The sequence below is a fragment of the Protopterus annectens genome, chromosome 8.part0 (genome assembly GCF_019279795.1).
Source record: "Protopterus annectens isolate FY-2018-M chromosome 8.part0, PAN1.0, whole genome shotgun sequence".
Classification (NCBI taxonomy): Eukaryota; Metazoa; Chordata; order Ceratodontiformes; family Protopteridae; genus Protopterus; species Protopterus annectens.
The window spans coordinates 313,284,924-313,305,558 of NC_056741.1; the positions used below are offsets into that span (position 1 = coordinate 313,284,924).

Here is a 20,635-nt window from a genome sequence, read left to right on the forward strand (position 1 = left end):
GCCCAGAGCACGATCTCCTCTGTTCAAGAGTCTTAAGATTCAGCCCCATACCTAACCTGGGGAATTAAGTACACGCATGTGCAACTAAAGGAATGTCATGTTCCTGACCAAGGAGAAAATCCTGGTGGGAACACCCCCCCCCAGACATCTAAAGATCAGTGAAATCATGAAAAACAGCATTCCAATCTTAAGTCTTCTTGCTTTGAAACAAAGTTGCCTGGACTCTAAGATTGAACTAAAGACTGTCGGCTGACAACCCTTTACAACAGACATCCTGATGTTTGGTGTGTGGGGCATCCACAGGATTTCTACAAAACAGGAATTCCCCAAAAGTTACTATGAAGAACAAAGAGCTCTGCCAAGCCATAGCTGCTCCCTTAATTGGGATGTAGGCACTAAAGTGTTACAGGTTTCCCTTTTTGATCCTTCATTTTTCTCTTGAAGTCGCTACTACTCTCTTGCAGCTTTGCATCCTTTTGGGGTGTGTGCGCAAACTTTTAAGGGATAATTTCTATAATATAGGTGTGTGTATGTGTGTGTGTGTGTGTGGTGGGGGGGGGGGGGGGCAAGGCATCAACAACTTCATTCCTAAAGCACCTCATCCAGTTAAACAAAAAACACTGATCTTTCAAAGGATCCAAAAAAAAAAAATCAATTCCTCCTCATTAGGGAATGGGCTTTGATGTGGAACACACAGGATCCTCAGCCAAGGAAGTCTCCTTATCAATGCCAAAGCTGTTACCCTGCAAGGTACAGCAGCAGCATAGCCACATTTGCATTACAGTACTTTGCTACCCAGGAAGATTTATTGCATAGCTAGCACTGCATCCCCCAGGGCTAAGTGGCATATCCTCAGCCCCACCTTTAAGTGAGACAGTCTCCCTGAAATTTCAGCATGTTTGGTAAAGACAGTGGACATAGGTGTTGCCCATAAAACAGGATGGTTCCCTGGGAAGAGGGGCTGGAGTTTGATCCAAAGAAAAGTAAACGTAGCCCTAAAACAGATGTCCAGATGATCAATGCTGCCAAAGTCTAAGCTGTGCGTTATGTATTTCATATGATATAAGCAGACAGATTTTTAAAGCTTCAGGGCACCTACCATTTGCTCAGTTATTTCAAGCAGTCAGGTTTGGGCATGAAGCCCTTAGAGAGCTTTCATGTCAACAGAGAGGGAGACACTAAATTGTGAAAACATCGCCAGGAAAAAGAAAAATCCACACCCACATGACAAAAATGAAGAGTGAGGGAGTGGCTACTGCAGCAGTAATCATTAAAACATTGACATTACCATAACATGTGTGTGTAAGTAATTGGCTACAGTAGCACAAGCTAAAGTAGATATCTACAAAGAAAAAAAAAAGGGGGGGGGGATAAATCTAAATTAAAGTGCTATGTTTACATAAATTTTCAAAATTCAACCATTTTCAAAAAAATGCATTAAAAGCAAAGGTCCTGAGAATGGGCTTTGGCCCTGCCTGAAATAGTTTTTCTTGTGGTAATAGTAACAAAAGGCAATAGCCTGAGAGCCACTTGAAAATAGTTTTTCTATAAGGGCCAATATGTTAAAATGATCAGACGATTTAATGAGTTGAAGCATTTATGAAAGCCAGCATTTCTTATTTGTGCATTTTAGTCTGTTTCATCCCAAAGACCCTGTACTTTCAAGCCTACTGACATGGCTCCCTAAACAAATCTGAGGGATCTCTAGTGACTGCTTTGGAACAGGAAGGGGGGGGGGATGAGAGACCTGGATTCTGAGACATTTGTCTTCACCGCATGACATACACAAAATCCCAAAACTGATATTTAGAAAAATAAATTAAAGGGTGGTGATGCTTGGAGATCTCAATGTCCCGCTGTATCTCTCTCATGTGGAGTCTTGAAAGAGGGGTCATGAGAACTGTGCAAGCTAAAAGACCCATAATCCTGAGGTATTCCCTCAGAGAGACTAAAGTTGGGAGTGAAAAAAAATTTAAGACAAGATTATAAACCTTATTTCCTGTGGAATAAAGTTTTGTACCAGGGTGTCTAGCAGGCACCCCAGAAAAACAATCCTGTGAGAGGGAGTCAAACATTCAACATTCCTTTGGAATACTAGCATGTGTGTGATATCTTTGCACCAAGACAGACTCCTGCCACTATGAAGAGACTATAAAGATAAAGTTGTCTAAATATGGAAAATGTGGAAAGGATTCAGCAAGTAGAAGACACCCTGAAGCTCTGGAAGCTGGTCAGTTGTACTACAAAGAATATATACAGTACATAACCCATATAGTGTAGCCTACTGCCGCAACAATCACAATGAAAAGCTCCTTAAAAAATCCCAAGTCATCAATGCTTGGCAGGCCGACAAATGTGCCTCAGGGAATGAACTAGGGGTGGGGGGGTCACATCATCTGGTCCACATAGGCTAACATGCTCCTTGGTCAGGAATATAAGATTCTTCAGGGTATATGGGGATCCTTTTAGACTAGGGTATCCTGAGAGAGTCCTGTTTGACAAATAGCTACATTTTCGTAAAGTGCATAAAAACGTTAGCCAACGGTATTAAGTCTTGAGAAGGACCTTGCTAAGCAGGAAAGGCTGAAGGCTCACTTAACAGCTCATAATGAAACAAGATAAGCAAACATCTACTGGATATATTGACCAGGGTCTGAGTGGTCACCTTAGAGGACTCTGTGTAGGGGGAAAAAAATTCTGAGCTGTGTACACACCTGCACTAATACCCACAGAAAGCAAGCATCACTCAATCAAGAAATGGGGAATGGAATCAAAGACTCATGAGCCACATGTGGGTTGAACTACCATCCAGCTGCACCGCTGTCTCCCAACAGGAAACTCTAGACGCATTTATCCAATCCGCAGACATCAGGGATTGGGGGGCAAAGATAGTCTTCAGCTTCTGCAACAATACAGCCATCTACCCTTAGTCACCCAGACACCCCACCTCCCCCATTAAAAAGCCAGGTGTGAAGAATAACCCTAATGGCCTTGCTCAAGGTATACAGTCTTCCTTGGGTCAGACAGTGCAAAGTCAAATTTCTGCAGTTAAGTGCGACAACGAGGGCAGTTTGAGAAAACAGTAACACAAGGTGTGGAGCTTTTGCTTCAGGAAGTGTGCTTAGAAATTTAAAATGTTAAAGTGCATGTGCAAAGCCTGAAGTTTGGGAAACAACAAGAAAACATTTGATAAGCACAAGAACACACAGATAACTGAAAAGTACTTACTTTTTTTAAAGATTAATTTTTGCAAGGAGCAGAAGGTAATTTAGCTCTATGATTTGTCTCATCATGCTGCTCTTGTTAATGTCACAAAACAGAAGTGTGAAGTGGGTTCAGTTTTTGGGATTACAGAATTGCTCAGATTTTATTCCTTGTGTGTTCTCCACACAAGGCAGCAAAAATAAGTCTGAAGTTTGTAACATCTGCACAATGTGGTAGGAAAAACTTTGGAACTGAAGTTATGGGGATGAAGTTGAGCACCATGATGCGGAGATATGGGTACAACTGCACTCAGTGGTTCATGTCTCATACGAGCGCCACAATGGCACTACACTAAAGGTGTAACAAAATCGCATATGTGCACGCAGTCTGACTGCATTATACTATATTTGTTTTGGGCATTGTACAGAGCAAAATTCTCAATACCACATAATACAATACCATGGAGCAGGTATAGAAAGACCCCCCTTGAATTTTTTTTATTTTTTGCTTAAAATTCAATTTAAGCAAACACTACATCAGCCACTAGACACATTAATTAAAGTGGGAATGGAACAGTCTGTACCCAGTTTTACGACTGTACTACAATCAAAACAGTTCCAGAAATCGGTGTATGTACTTGACGGAACAGGTCAGGCAGAAAGAAAAGTTGTGTAAAAATCTTACCAGAACCATTGATGTCCTTATCTTCCATGTTGCAGTATTCAACATATGGGTTTACTCCTCTTGCTTCGCAAATGTCCGACCAATCCCTGTATGGTGTGTTGGATGTCTGAAGTGGCTCCAGAACATGGGCCATAAAAGTGACATCTGCACGTACCAGCAGAACTGTTACGCCTCAGTCAGACCAGTCCCAGTAAGGGCAATGCCAGTCCTGTGCCACCCAGAAAGGCAAATGCTGCCTAACAGGAGGGTGGGAAGGAATAGTGCAACATGGAAGAGGACATCTATGGTTATGGTAAGATTACTTTTCTGTGTCTTCCTACTCTCATGTTGCAGTATTCAACATATGGGCAAGTACCAAAGCTCACTGTGAAGGATAGCCCTGGCAAAACCCACCCGGGTCTTGGAAATGTGGTCTAACTTGTGTTTGGTGAAGGTATGCAGTGATGACCAAGTGGCTGCTTCCAGAATGGTAGGGGTATCCAGACATTTAAAGAAGGCTCCTGAGAAAGTCATAGCCTTGGTGGCGTGTGCTTTCAAAATGCCTTGCAGGGATTTCCCATGGTATCTGTAGCAGAAGGTGATTGGTTTGGAAATCCAGGTAGAGACTGTTTGTTTGGTTATTGCCCTCTCCAGGGCTCAGGGATGGAAGGAGACAGAGCTCATCAGCCTGATGGCCTTAGTTTTATGCAGGTAAAACTAAAGTTGTCTGAACATCCAGTGAGTGAAGTACTCTCTCACGGTCCCCTGTGGGTTAGGGAAGGTGGTAGGGTAGGTGGAAGGCTCGATTCAGGGAGAGGTCATTCACCACCTTGGGCATGAATGAAGGTCAGTTCTAAAAGTAACCCTGTCATTGTGGAAAACTAGGAAAGGTGGGAGTAGCCATGAGGGCGTGCAGCTCTGATACTCTCCTGGCTAAGGTCAAGGTCACTAGAAGTAGTTTTTCATTACAAATTTTAAGGAGGCTTTGTCTGCTGGCTCAAATGGAGGGAGCGAGAGTTTTTCCAAAACACAGTTAAGGACCCATGGGGGTGAGGATAGATGCCTGGGGGGCCTTGAGTGAAGAACTCCTTTGAGAAACAGCTCATCTGGCAGTATGGACGCTAGAGGGGGTTCCAGGGAAGGCATGCTGAAATAGCAGACCAGTGGGCTTTAATGAAGGAATAGGCCAAACTGTCTGCAGTAGCTCACACAGGTAAGACGGAACTAGAGGGGTCTCACTTGCGAGCAGGTCCAACTGTCTTGTGACACCATATAGAAAAGCTCTTCCACTTTGAAAGGCAAGATTTTGTGTGTGGTTTCCTTGCCTCCTGCAGGACAGTGAGCACTTCCTCATTGTAAAGTCTGAAAGGGAAGATTTTTTGGTCTGTCCTGCTGTATTTTCAGCAGGATCTTCTGGATGAATGGGAAGGGGGCATGCATAGAGAAACTCCCCCCTCCAAGGGGGAGGGGGGAGTCCCCCCCCAAAAAAACTTCTCTAAAGCAAATTTCACACTCCTCAAAACTGAGGTGGAATCCTTCAAAGCCCCTGGGCCTGTGGAAAATACGGCCCAGACCGCAGAATCCTTTATAAACGCATTCTATGAACACCTTCAGGAATGTATGGATCATGCGATCCCAAATAAAACCAAGACCCAATCCTCCAAAGGCAGACGTCCTGTCTGGTGGACCCCAGCCATAAACAAACCATACAATAGAAGGAGGAAGCTACTACATGATAGAGCAAAATCCCAAAAAGGGAAGGCATCACTGATCAGTATTAGCAAAAAACTACGGGCACAGATAAAATTGTCTAAGGCCAGCTTCGAGAGAAAAATTGCACACGACACTACGGATAATCACAAGGCTTTCTTTAATTATGTTAGGAACCTGGGTGGGAATTCCCAGATATGCTCAGAATTAGTCCAAAATGACAAAAAATACACCGAACCCACAGACATTGCCAACATCCTAGCTGACAGGTTCAGCGCAAACTTCTCCCCCCCCCTCCCCACCAAAAGGGCAAATATCTATCCCAGCAGAGTGCTGCCCCCCTGACATCTCAGATGCTCAGGTAAGAGCCGCCCTCTCCAAAGCAAAAAACACAGCATCAATGGGACCAGACGGTGTCCCGGCTGCGCCCTACATGAACTCCAAAAGAGCTAAACCCAAACATAAAACTACTGTTCAATCTCAGCCTTACTACAGGATATGTGCCCAAAGAGTGGCGTACAGCAACAGTGGTCCCTCTCCATAAAGGTGGTGCCTCAACGGATCCTGGAAACTATCGCCCCATAAGCCTGACTAGCTTGGTCTGCAAAGCTATGGAAAGGATCATCATGGACCTCATAAATAAAGATATTGGGGACCTACAAACACTGGATCCTACCCAGTTCGGCTTTGTTAAGGGCAGATCTTGCCTCTTAAACCTGGTTGATTTCTTTGAAACAGTCACGAAGGCCATTGACGAGGGGAAGGTGGTCCACACAGCCTACCTGGACCTCGCAAAAGCCTTCGATACAATACCCCACTCAGGCATTATAGATAAGCTCACCAGCTTAAATATAAACCCCTATGCCACTAGATGGATTGCAAATTGGCTCAAGGACAGAACCCACATGGTTAGAATTGCTGGAGCCATGTCAGACTCCAAACCAGTTACAAGTGGTGTCCCACAAGGCTCAGTCCTGGGACCTCTCTTGCTCGGTACATATTTCTCGGAGGTACAGGCCAACACGGAAGGACTGTGGCTGACCAAGTTCGCATGACTGCAAACTGGGCGCCATAATAGAGACTCCAGCCGACACAAGCATCCTCCAAAAGGGCCTCATAGAAACAGACAACTGGTGCCAGAGCCATGGCCTCAAGCTAAACGCCAAAAAGTGTATATTCATCCCCTTTGGCAAAAACAAGTGCCCACAAATTACCACATAGGTGGTAATCCATTAAGTACAGAAGTAGTAATTAGGGACCTGGGGACCCAAGTTGATAGCAATCTCTCATTTGACAACCACGTGGCCAAAGTGGTTAGAAAAACATTTTATATAGCCCACCTAATCATGAAGGGATTCACATCTAGATCAGGGGAAGTCATCGTGCCTCTTTACTCATCCCTCATCAGGCCCACAATTGAGTACAATGCCCCTTTTGGGATGTACCTTACCAGACACCTGCAGCAACTGGAAAGACCCCAAAAGTACCTTACCAAGAGGATCAAAGTGCTCAAACAGATGCCATATGCTGCCCGGTTAAAGAAACTCCAGCTCTACTCAGTGGCATACCACCTGTTCAGAGGCGATCTGTGCCGGACGTATAAAGCCATGTCCAACCCGGAATTAATTGACATGCTGCACCTCAGAAAATCCAAATCCCATCGAGCTACGCGCTCGAGAGACTTGAACCTCAGCACTGAAATAAATAGGACATGCTGGAGGGACAGATTCATAACCCAGAAGCTCCCTTCACTCTGGAATAAAATCCCAGTCCAGGTTAGGCAGAGTCCCTCATTGACTCTCTTCAAGAGGAATCTTGATGAGTGGATGCGAGATCGTAGGTTTACCCCGGGTATCACTTCTGTGTCACTGTTAGACAGAGACACAGTATACTAACCTCGAAAAAGGGCATAGAAAAATAAATTTAAAATGGGTGGCGAAAGCCAAACACATTCTGGCTAGGCTTATAAATGCCCTAGGGCAGATAGCCTAGTATGAACCTATGAAGAGATTTAAGAAGGCATTTGTTAAGTGTTTGAGGGTGCGGTGTTCCTGGTGTAAAATCCAGGAAGTTGCCTGTTGGAGGAGGAAGCAAACAGAACTAGGTGTACCCACTGGTGGACCAGATACAGAAGACATCCCTGTGAAGCATTCGTGGTCGTGATGGTTCTGCTGAGATGGTCTGCCTGGGAGTTCTGTAGAGAGGGAATGTAGACTGCCTATAGGGTCATCCCCTGTTAGGTGGCCAATTCCCATACCAGGAGAGCTAGTCTGCAAAGTCAGAAGGACTTTACCCCTCCCTTGTTGAGGTACCACAGCACTATGGTACAGTGTGAAAATCTTTAGTGGGCCTTTCTGAAAATATAGTTGGAAGGGTCGAAGGGCCAGGAGGATTGACCTCATCTCTTGAACACTGATGTATTACTGATTTTGTGGCTCTGTCCACAGACCCTGCATTGTATGATGTCTCAGAGTTGCTCCCCAGCCCAAGTCTGTGGCATCTGTGTGGGTAGGGGTGGTTGGAGGGGAAGGTCTGGATTGAGGGTCACTTGTGCCAACCACCACTGGATTTCTAGCTTGAGGCATGGTAGGAGGGGAACCCTGTACTCCAAGGGGTGGTAGTGTTGTGTCCAGACTGACTGAAGGCACCACTGCAATGGTAACATGGGGATAGTGGCTGTCATGTAGCCCAGGAGCCTGAGCTACTGCCTTGCTGTCAATTCTGTTGACTGAAGGACAATTAGTAGGTATTATGTCAAGTTTTCCACCTTTTGTGGGGGAAGGTAGGCTTTCATGACAGCTGACAAACTCTGCACCCCAGGAAGACCTTGTCTTGAGTAGGTTCCAGGTGGGATTTTGGGATAATTTATCTGTAATCCCAGACTGTAGGAGGGAGACAACCAGGTGTACATGTTGCAGAAGGGTCTCTGTTCCCTGCCTGTATCAGCAGGTCCTCCAGATAAGGGAATATCTGGATCCCTTTTGTCCTGCAGAAGGAAACCACTGGAGCCAAACAATTGGTGAAAACCCTGGGTGCAGTAGAAAGCCCAAAGGGCAAGGCAGATAACTGAAAGTGAGACCTCACGAAGAACCTCAGGTTATTTTCTGAAGGTGGGCCTTATGTGGAGATGGGCATCCTTTATATCCAAAATGGCAACAGATAACAGGAGGAAAAAGGGTTGGGTAGGCACAACATCCTGACTGTTGGAACCTTAAGGAATAGGTGGAGATATGAGATGTCTAGAATTGGTCTCAAAAGGACAGTCTTTTCTTGGTACCAGGAAAATCCTGGAACAGAAACCTCTTCCATTTGCGGTGGGGGGCACTGGTTCTGATACTTTGAGCCAGCAGTGCCTGTAGTACTGGTTGCAGAAGGTGCAGTTTTGGAGGTTGTGGGATGCTTTTCCTCTTTGGGGGCAATAGCCAGGTCATGAAATACTCACTTTGAAGGATTGAAAGGACCCATTTGTCTGAGGTGGACGGATGCCCACACAAGGGGACCGTAAGAGGCGAGCAGGCAGTCAGATGCTACCTGCCCTGTCTTGAAAGGACAGCCTCTGGCTAGAGGTAGGAGTAGCTCTAGCTGGAGGGGGTTGCTTTCTGGAAGTTTTTCAAGTCTTACAGTGAGCAGCAGGGTGAGAATGTTTTCTAATGAACTGTGTTTTAGCTGGAAGTTTCTTTGAAATTTAAGAATAGGGGAGACTAGGAAGGTGTTTCAAATCCTACACTTTTCCCCTTTTGTTGAAGTGACAAACAAATCTGTCACTTTTGCTCTAAATAAGGCTGTATTGTCCAGGGGGGCATCAATCAGCTTTGTTTTGAAATCTGGAAGAGGCTGGAGGCGCAGCCAGGAGTATTGTCTTAAGACAGCTGTGGATACGGCTGACTTTGCTGAGGCTTCAGCAGCATCATAGCCGAGTGCCTGGTGACCTGGTAGGTGAAAGCCAGAAGGGAGACAGCGAGGCTTTGGCAGCACAATCTGCAACATCAGCCAGCTCCTTGGAGGCTTTTTCCAGGAGTGATGAGGCATATTTAGCCATGTGTTTGGCAGTTAGTAACCCTGAAGGACAAGGTGGCAGAGGTGTAGATTCTTACCTAATGATGCTCCATGGTTTTGCTGTCTTTGCCAACAGGCAGAACAGTGGTGGCACAAGTGTAGATGTCTTATCTGTAGAAATGGAGATGGTGGCAGGGTCGGTTGGTGGACAGTTAAGGAGGTACTTTGCAGTCAGAGACTTTGTGAAGTCTGTCAGGTCTATGTGGGGCAGGTGGTTGAGTATCAGGATTTAAGGATGCTAAAAAGGCATCCAGGAAGGCAGGCAGGATTGGAGGAACAGCAGATGAGCTTGGGATTCCATCTAAATGAGGTTGTCTCATCTTTTTGGACCTCAGTCATTTCAGAGGACTCCCACTTGAAATGCTCTTTCATCTTGGAGATGGCTTCCCCAAAAGTCAAATCCTCAGCTGTGGAGTTAGGGTCAACAGATTCTTCCTCTGGGGAACGAACTGTAGAAAAGAATCCTCTGAAGAGTCAAGAGATCTTCCTCTTCCAGCACGACTGGGTCTGTGGTATGAGGCCTTGGACTTAGAATGGGAGGAGGTATGTTAGTAGTCCCTGCAGAAGTAGGACGCAAGGCCATGAAGGCATTTTGGCTGAAAGCCTGCCAGTCGGGCATGCTTTCAGTGGGAATAGAAATGTGCTCTCTTCTCCTTTTTAAGAGGCCTGGCAGGCGTCTGAAGGGAGGGAGGTCTGGAATCTGAGGAACCGGAGGCATCTAACGGACCTACTGAAAGCGCTGGTTCACCCCGGCGACAGAAGTAAAACCTTTGGCATGCCCTGTGTGTGAGATTGTGGAGTCATGTGCTATATCCGGGGAGGCAGAGGCAGAGTCAGATTCCTCTACCATGCTCCCGGCCACAAGGGTGAGGGTGAGATGCTAGAGGCACAGCTGAAGAGATAGGCCGTACAGTCTTTGCCTTCTTTTTCAGCGGTTCTGTAGGTACGTCTGAGGAGCTCTTATTTGTTTTCATCTCTGAATTTCAAAATACAAGTTAAGCACGTGCAAACGGCTGTGCAATGTCTTTGGCACAAATATCTGACAAATGGAGCAGGCCTTGTAATCATGAGACTATCCCAAATAAGAGAGGCACTGATCAAGGGGGGGGGGGGGGGTTTGTGGTGTGTGAGGCATCGACAGCTGCACGTGCACTTGCCCTTTCTGGAGGACATGGACAAGCATTAAATGAAGGAAAAGGACTGAGAGATTCCCCAACGGGGCACTTATCTGATCTCTCAAATCAGACGGCTGTAGGAACACCTGATGTTCGACTGGCAGCAGAGAAGTTCTGAGGGCTGGTGCGTGCAGACGTCACTTTTATGGCTCATGTTCCTGCAGCCATGTCAGATGTCCCACACACTATACAGGGACTGAAAACTTTTGTATACTGGCTGAACGTTTGCGAAGCAAGAGTAGTGAACCCATATGTCAAATACTGCAACACAGGAATAGTACACCATTACTTACTGTGCTACAGTTTGATCTACATTCTTACTGCAGAAATAGTGAGCCAAGTGTGAAATGTCCCACTTAAAACTGCTGATGTACTGAAGTCCAGATGAGAGGGTGGTGCATCTCTGAAGCTGGGCCTTCTATGGTAGACTGCAACATTCTCCTGATACCAGTTTCATAGGGGGTAGTAGCAATAGCTGTAAGCCACAGCAGATAACCCAAACACAGGGAGGTCCATGCAGGTACAAAGGTTGCATCCCATGCAGAAAACAAAGTGCCTATGCTACACCATTGTGCTACCACTATTGGATTTTAACTGCACAGCCTTTTGTTTACAAATATCTTGCATGTGAATGTACCTGCACATTACTAGATTTACAGGTTAGTTTAATGCATCACCAAGTAGTATGGCAGGAGGAAGTGAGCATTCCTATGTGCTACAACGCAACTACAGATCAAGCAAAACATGCAAGACCTCCAGAATGAAAACCAATCGACAGTCAACTGTAGAGTATCAGGATAGTCTACAGCTATATGCAAAGTGTTAAAAGTGAATCTAGCAAGAACACACTGTCCCTTAGCACTACCTAAAAAATGGTACAATCCTGAGTTCTGCCACAAAAGCAGCAGAATCCAAAGAATGCCCAAACCAAGCATGCATTCCCACTCTTAAGTTCTTACCTCTCCTTGTGATTTCTGATCTTCTACTGCTTCTGAATTAGCCTTTTCATCTTCCTTAGTCTCTGTGGATTTTACTGGCTCAGAAGGAGTGTTTTCTTTATCTCCCTCTGCGTGTGTTGGTGCCGATTCTGGCTGAGACTGTTTAGACTCTTCTTGCTGTGGTTCTTCCTCTTCCTTGTCCTTCTTGGGAGTTTCCTCATTTTCCACTTCCTTTTCTTCTTCTTGATCAGACTCCTTGAGGCGTTTTGGAGAACTCTAAAAAAAAAAAAAAAAAAAAAGTATACAAAATCAGTTACTTTACTATTTGCTGTAATGCAGCAATCCTATTCTATTTTCTATTTCTAATTCAACTACGGACAGAGGGATTCCCCAGTTGCTGGTCATCTGCTCCAAAGTACTGAAACATGTTATAGGCACAAGAGTTAATCTGCTATTGTAAGCTACACCAAGCAGTGCACAAACGTGGCAGTCAACATTTACATCACTTGGTTAGCTTACCAAAACCACTTCTAAAGCAGATTTAGAAATTACAGCAGATCTAAGACTACAGAAAACATTGTGTGGTTCCCAACAGTAAAGTGCAACCACTCAGGAGTTTTCTGAGCTGCTACCTTATAGAGTGAGCAGTAAACAGGTGAAACCCCCAACAAAGGAAGGGGTGAAGGGTGGGCAAAAAACCTGCATGAAGAAATACTGGGCTACACATGACTTAAGGGATCTTATGTAAATTAACAGAAATCTTTCCAGAAAACATCTTAATACAACCAGTTCTGTAGCTCCTGCACTCCTTTGATACAGGCATGCACAAGTGGTTCCACACTCCAGTTGTCTCATGCCAACAGGTTAGCTCCACACAAAAGATAAGCTAGGTCTTCTGTCAATTTAAGGTTCTAGAGGGTACTGTGAATCTCTACTTCACAAACTTCCGTTAACACCACGGCTGTTGGGGATGCCAGGCAGCCCACTAAACAGAAGAAACATGCTGACACCAACTGCTCTTCTAGGGATGACCTGTACCAGTCTCATGCCTTCCATACATTGCCCAGGACTCTCATGCCTTCCATACATTGCCCAGGACACTTACCTTAAGGCTTTTTAGACAAGGTCTTGCTTTCCATACACTGCCCAGGACACTTATCTTAAGGCTTTTTAGACCAGGTCTGCCTACTCATTACCTACCTAGCCAGACAAAAATACAAGACTACAAAAAACAGAAGGTGCACTGCATACAGGCAACTCTAACTTTTGAAAATAGGAACCTGTAAAGTAACTGAAACATGGTTTCAGAATAGTGCAGTGTTTAATGGCAACCACACTCAGGCCAATCAACAAAAAATTATGGGGTTACTAGACAGGGTGCATTTTAAATCAATTCACCTTCAGACTAAAGCAAGACAACTGCCTTCAATTCCTCCATATTCTTCTTGTAGCACTCTACCATATCACATCAAACTACTGCAGCCCATGGATGCATATCTAAAACTGGCATCCCTCCCGATTGAAAACACTATCGTCTTGGATGACAAGTCCATTAACTTGGAAACAATGCATCAACAAAGATTTCCTGGGCTTCATTAATGCCAGATCTCAACTAGAAAAAGTATTAGCTGTGGTTCTCACCAATAATGTCCTCCACACATCACCTTCAGTTAACACACCAATAATTTGACCACTGCTCGCTAAACTTAAGCACATCAGAAAATGTCTTTATATACTCTAGTCTAAACTAACTTACTCCAGCTAATAACTGGATGAAATTTCAGCTTACTTCATACCTCATTCAGCCCATCACACGTACTGACAGTTTCAGAAAATTTCTATGTCCGCCTCAAAACATGCTTTGAAGTGATTTGTTCCTACAGGGCACAAATATGCCAAGTTCAGGAATAAATCCCAATGATGGAACCTTATAATAAAACTCAAGAGGAAGCAGCATTAAGCCCTTGATCTAGGAGAAATCAAACCAATGTAGCTCAGAAGTTAAAATTCAGCTTCTGCAAAAGCACAAGCTGAAAACTGCCAGCCATGCTAAAGGCAACCACAAAGCATAAGGTTAGGTCAGAAACCTTAAAACTACCGTCCAGCATGGCACATGGCTGAGGACACAGCCAAAAATCCTGTCGCACAAATTTAGCTCAATCTTCACTTTTCCACACCTACATTTACATAAGTTAGCAAGCCCAATGCCTCAGTTTACTTATGTCCAACGTCCATTCAAAAACACTGCCTCTGCTGTTTCCAATTATGTACAAAGTTGTCTGCCTTTAAGTAGTGAGTCTATTATAAGTCTGGTTCTAAGCCTATTTAATCTCAGCCTCTCCAATGGATTTATGCCAGCGGTATGAAGAACCACTGTAGCAGTCACAGTGCAAAAGGGAGGGACCTACTACTGACCCTAGGAACAGCCCTACAAGCCTTAACAGCATCTGTAAACCAATGGAAGGTTATTGTGGAACTTGTTAAAGACACAGGCAATCTACAAAGCCCTGTACCCACGCCACTTTGTTTGCTAAAGGCAGATCTTGCCGCCAGGAACTGGACTTCTTTGAACAGGTCCCTGATGCATTATATGCAGACAAATACCGATTATCTGGACCCAGCAGATGCCTTTGATACCATTTCCACACTTTGGCATTAAATCGGCTAGCAAGCCTGCTTACCAACAGAGCCTAATCTATTAGATCGCTCACTGAAAAGCGACTAAAGCTTCAAACAGGGCACACTTGCACAACATTCATATCGCACACCTCAGGGGGCAAACATACCAAGCAGAACACTTGCCACCTTCAAGGTAAACCCAAGTAACTAGACAGATGATATCCCTGGGTTTTGATTTGTCAGCCAAGATTTTTTCACGATCACCAACATTTCCTTAAAATATGGTCCAAAGAAGTGACGCTCATTTTTACACAAGGACATCTAAAGTAAGGCATCAGCGTGTCATGACAAGACAGAAAAGGGCTCAGCTCAGAGCTAGATATCCCTGCAGTGGTGACTGCAGCAGCAGCTAGCACCATGAAACACAAAGGATACTGTTGAACTTCCCAAATCCAAACTTACAAGTTGCTCATCTCAAAACTGCTCCTGTTGCAAAAGCAAGGTCCTCAAACTGAAGTGTCAAAATTGCATAACACTAAAAGGACTCCACAGTGAACAGAAAACCATAAAAAAGACTACCCACAACACTTATCCAAAAGCTACTGAACACATGAATCTTTGAAACATTCTAAAAAAAAAAAAGTTATGTACTCACCATAATGTTCCATCAGAGTAGTTATACTTCATTTTTTTGCAACCTGTGGGTATACAGATCGGTATCCGATCAGAGCCGGCAACTTTTTTCTAGCATCTGCTCCAAGCTCCTCCCCGTACCCATAATGCCCTACCATGTCCAAGCTTCCCCCAGATAGAGTTTGCTGCAACTAACAATATATATGCAACTCAACCCAATAACCAACCTGAAAACAGGATAAGGTCCGGGGGATGGAGGGAGGGAATGTTGCAGAAAAATGAAGTAGAACTACTCAGATGGAACATTATGGTGAGTACATAACTTCTTTATCTGAAGTAGTTAACTTCATTTTATCTGCAACCTGTGAGACAGTCCCCAGCTACTCCAATCCTGGGAGGCCCTTATGGAAAGATATTCCTGAGCACCGCAGAGCCAAAGGATGCTCTACCCCTCGAAATCCGATCCAATTTGTAATGGGGAATGAAGGTATGAATTGGCCCATGTCGCTGCTGCGCAAATATCGTCCAAAGGTACTCTGGACCAAAAAGCAGCAGAAGTCGCCATGTACCTGGTAGAGCGAGTCTTAACTATACCAGGAGGCAATAAACCGTTTGCTTTGTAAGCATGTGAAATGCAAAGAGTGATCCATCTGGCTAAAAAAACTTTAGAAATAGCTTTTCCCATAAATACTTTGGGGAAAAAGAAACAATTGGTCAGTCTTGCGGAAAGACTTTCGTTCTATGAAGATAAAAGCGAAGTTGTCTATGAATATCTAACAAATGGAGTTTGCAGTCACCTTTACTTTGAAAGTTGGGAAAGAAAACTGGCAGATTAATGGACTGGTTTATGTTGGCTTTAGATGCCAATTTAGGCAAGAAGGAAGGGTAAGTACGTAGGGAAACCCTATCCCTATGGAAGGCCAAATAGGGAGGCACGGCAGACAAAGCTTGAAGCTCAGAAACTCTCCTAGCCGAAGTGATGGCTACTAGGAAAGCTGTCAGGACAAAAATTTTAAGTCCACCGATGCTGCGGATTCGAAAGGAGGGGCAACCAATGCCTGTAAAACAAAAGTAAGGTCCCAAGGAGGTATAGAATCCTTGACAGGGGGCCGTAGCAGAAAAGTACCTTTAAGAAAAGCCTTACACAGCCTAGAAGAGGCTAAGGCCATGTTGTCTTCGCCAACGAGAAAATTGGAAATGGCTGCCAAACTAGCTCTGGAACAGGAGGTGTAAAGGGATCTATTTATCTCTGTGAAGCCCAAATGGAAAAGCGCTTCCATTTACTGTAATATAGTTTTCTAGTGGAATCTTTAAGACAGGCCACTACAAATCAATTTGACCAGGGATGAAAGACCAGGAGTCCTGGCGATTAACGGAACTGGAGCAACCAAGCTGTAAGCTTGAGGCTGCCCAAATCGGGTGGATGTGTCCCCGATGGATGGGAAATTAGAGCCAATAGATGAGACCAAAGGAATGGGAACCAAACCTGTCGAGGCCAGAACGTGACAATGAGGATCACTTTGCACCGTAGTCGGCAAGCTTTCTGAAGAAACTTCGGAATGAATGGCAATGGAGGATAAGCATACAGAAGCCCAGGGGGGACCAAGCATGGACTAGAGCGTCTTTGGGGACTTCCCCTTGTGAAGGAATCAGAGCGAAGAACTCGCTGCACTTCGCATTGGAAGGAGTTGCGAAGAGATCGCAGCAAGGCTGACCCCATGCCCAGAAAATCTTTACGCTACTGACTTTCAGAGACCACTCGTAGGGCATCAGAATGGCCCGGCTCAATCTGTCCACTAAAATGTTGGAACGCCCTGGGATGTGTGTTGCTATCAAGACACCGACAGTGGAAATCACCCATTCCCACACACTCATGGCCTCGCGACAGACAGTAGGATCTGCCCCCCCCCCCCCGCTTGTTGATATACCAGACAACCGACATGTCTGACTGAATTGCAATCAGAGAGGGAGGACTGTGTGAAAGGCTTCCAACGCTAAAAGCACTGCCCTCATCTCTAGAACATTTATGTGCAAATTGGTCTGTTTGGGACCACGTGTCTTTGACTGTCCTTCCCAGTGTCCCCCTCACCTGAGTTGGGAGGCGTCTGTGGTCACTGTGGTTTGGACTGGGGTTGATGCAAATGGACGCCCTGTTGATAACTCCGGTGACATTAACCAAAGAAGAGATGTCCTGCAGACGTGGCTGATCTTTATCGGAAATTCCATGGGTAGGTCTAGCCAGGACCATTGGACCGCCAGAGTCCATTGAAGAACCCACATGTGAAGATGTGCATACAGGAGAATAGATATGGCAGCAGCCATGAAGCCCAGAGCCCGGAGAACCTCGCTCGCCTTTGAAGACTGGGAATTCGCTATCTGAGCAATGTGGCCCCCGAGATGTAGAATCCTGTCTGGAGTTTGGAATACCTTCATCTGCAAAGTGTCTAACCGTGCATCAATGAAGTCTAGAATTTGTACAGGTTGCAAATGGGATCGACTAATTCCCAGTGAGTCTGCTAATCGAATGTCAATCTCGGGCCAGACACAAGTGATGCTTGTGGTGCACAGCGAAGAGCCAGTCGTCCAGGTAAGGAAACACCGGAATACCCTGAAGCCTCCGGTGGGCCGCTACAACTGCCATTATCTTGGTGAACACCATGGGGGCTGTGGTGAGACCAAAGGGTAGGGCTCTGAACTGAAAGTGACTGGCTCCCAGCCGGAAGCACAGAAACCTCCTGGAGCTTCTGTGTATTTTGATGTGGTAGTAAGCATTCTTGAAGGTCTAACGAGCACATCCAGTCGCACTCTCTGAGATAAGGTAGAATGGACAGTAGAGTGACCATCCGGAATTTCTGTTTTGCTACTGACAGGTTTAATGTGGACAGGTCTAGTATGGGCCTGAGGTCCCCCGTCTTTTTTTAGCACCAAAGAGAACCTTGAGTAGATGCCTAATCTGGACTGATCGGGGGGAAACCTTTTCGATGTCCTGCAGCAATAAAGACTCTTTGGGGGAGAATCAGCGAATTCGGAAGCAAGGTCTCGCTGAAGTCAAATCACATGTGCCAAAAAATTCAGCGCACGGATAGAAAAGGTCACCGAAGAGTATACGCGCTTCCCAAACCTATCCACCGATCTGGACTCCTTGTCTGGAGGGTGGACTAAGGAACTCTCCTGTGCTGGTTCCTTCCTTGTGGCCGCTGCGACCAACATAGCACCAACTGGGGCTCCTTTCGACCACGGTTATCTATCCTAAGGAGGAGATAAGACCTTGTCAGGATGTTTGGGGATGGGCTCTACAGTGTCGGGCTCCTTCCATGCCCTCGTGGTGATGAGGTCCACCAAGGGGTCTGCTGGTGGGGACACCCAGGAAGTAGATGGGCCCGTGCCAAAGGCCTCCAGGAACAGTGACACATCCCCAGTAGGTTTTGGGGCGGACCAACCTCCCCTCTGGTGGAGGATTTCCATAATTTCTCCGAAGGAGACATCTTCGGGAGGTGCCCTGGGGAACCTTCTCCTTCATAAGTCAGTGCCAGTGGTGAGGGGACTCAGGGGAGTCCAGGTGCCTCCTTTTGCACTTGCGCTTGCAGTGGCCCTCGTCAGTGGGACTTTCAGAAGGGGATCCGCAAGCCGCAGAGGTTTCCCTCAGGGAAAGTGACCTGGGGATCCTCTGGCACGGATGTCCCTGAAACAGGATGAAGGGAGTCATTGCCAAATTCAGGGGGGCCTGGGTGGTATCAGAGGGAATGGGCTGGGTTCTCAATCCCTAGGAGAGAACCCCTCTCCACCACTTTGAAGGCTGAAGAAGCCCTCCCCAGATCCGAAGCGGTGACCAGGGTCAATGACAGGGTAGCCTGAGGTCCGAGGGAACGGATCGGGTCCAAAAGGGTCGAAGATGAAGAATCCATTACCCCGGGTCCGACTCCCTGTCCGCAGCTCCAAGAGTCACTCGGATCCAAGGAAGTCAAGGTAACAGCCGAAGTAGAGGTTGGAGGAACAGTCGGCGCCAAGCTCCCAGCTCCAAAGAACCTCTGATCCCAAAGCCCCGAAGCACAGATCGGGGAAGGAGAGATGGGGTGGAAAAGAGGCATGGAGGTTGCCCCTCCAGAGGGAGAGGGACCTGGCAAGACTGCCATCTGAATTTGGATCGAAAGAAATTTCCGCATCATCCTGTCCATATCCACTTCAGATAGGCTCCGAGTTGACCTCAAAGAGGCCACCGACTCGGATCTGGCTGGTCTGCGCAGAGGGGTGGAGGGCCTCAGGTCAGAAAGTTCCAACGGCTCTGGTAAGAAACGTTGTGACCGGAGCAGAGGAGAAGCAGGCCTCTTGGTCTTGGATGGAGGGCTGAGAAAGAGCTCCCTGTCTGGGGATCTCTTGCGATGCCAGACTTTCTTTTTCTCCCTTTCTTCTCTGAGTCTTTCCTTCTTCTCTTTATCAGCCTCGCTGACAAAAGATCTGTCCTTAGAGGACACATTGCCAGACGAAGAGGGAGGTTTGAGTCTCTGTCTGGGGGGGGGGGGGTACTACAGACAGAGGCAAAATCCAGCATGGCAACTGGGAGAAGGCCTTTGGTGACTAGCTTGGCCTTACGATCCCCAAGGGCCCTGGGGTTGAAGCCTGAACAAATAGCACACTGGGTGGCTAGATGTGCTACTCTGTCACACACAAGAGTGTGACCATCAGCAGGGGAAAGCTTATAGCCACACGCTGTACATTTTTTGAATACAGGCTTTGGCTGATCATAGTCCTGTGTTCAAAGGTAAGGATACTACCTTCCCACAAAAAAACACACCCACAAGTAGGGGAAGGGCAGGCCTGAGAACTACTGTACTACCAACAAAACTTTTTTTTTTACACCAACGCGCTAATACAGAAGGGGAGGAAGGGTAATCCTACACAATCACACTAGATATGGACAAAAATTTCCACTTACTATCCCCTTCTACAGCTCAGAGCAAAGGAGACCATGATGCACACTAGGCGCGGCAAACGAGATCTCACAAACGAGATCTCAGGGAAGATAGGAGATGGTAGGGCATTATGGGTAAGGGGAGGAGCTCTGAGCAGATGCTAGAAGTTGCCGGATCTGATACGGATCTGTATACCCACAGGTTGCAGATAAAATGAAGTTAACTACTTCAGATCTATAGGTTAGTCGCTTTGAAAAGTGGTGTGAATGACCAGCACCATAACACCATGGAATGGCATGCAAATAAGGCAGGCCATCTTCAATTAGGATTTGGTCGACAGCTACAAAATACAAGATCCTGAATTTCTTACCTCTGCCTCATCCTCTGCTTTCCTCTTTGAGGATGCCTTCTCATTCTTATCTTTTTGTTCATCAATCACCAGTGGACCTTCATCATCACTACTTCCTTCTGCACTGCCTTTCTTGTCCCCATCACCTTCAGCTTCGGGTTCAGGCTCAGATTTTGCAGAGCTCCTCTTTTTAGACGGCTGGAAGAAAAAAAAATAAAATAAATAAATAAGAGCAGGACAATGACAGCAATGGAAGATTACCAGAATGCAAATACATGGCATGGCCCTCGACTCCAAACAGGCTTGTACAAAAGCCAAAATGCTGAACCAACAGGATAAATTCACTTTAAACCATAACATAAAATTAAAACACAAAAA

At 45.9% G+C, this 20,635-nt stretch overlaps 1 protein-coding gene across 1 annotated transcript in view; it reads right to left on the bottom strand.

The window, feature by feature from the left end:
- Window positions 1–20,635, bottom strand: part of HDGF (heparin binding growth factor) — an 85,059-nt gene that overhangs the window by 6,928 nt on the left and 57,496 nt on the right. The window contains exons 4-5 of the mRNA XM_044079811.1: window positions 20,279–20,455; window positions 11,768–12,022 (exon numbers count right to left, since the gene is read on the bottom strand). Coding sequence (XP_043935746.1) covers window positions 11,768–12,022; window positions 20,279–20,455 — 432 coding nt within the window. The remainder of the gene's footprint in view (window positions 1–11,767; window positions 12,023–20,278; window positions 20,456–20,635) is intronic.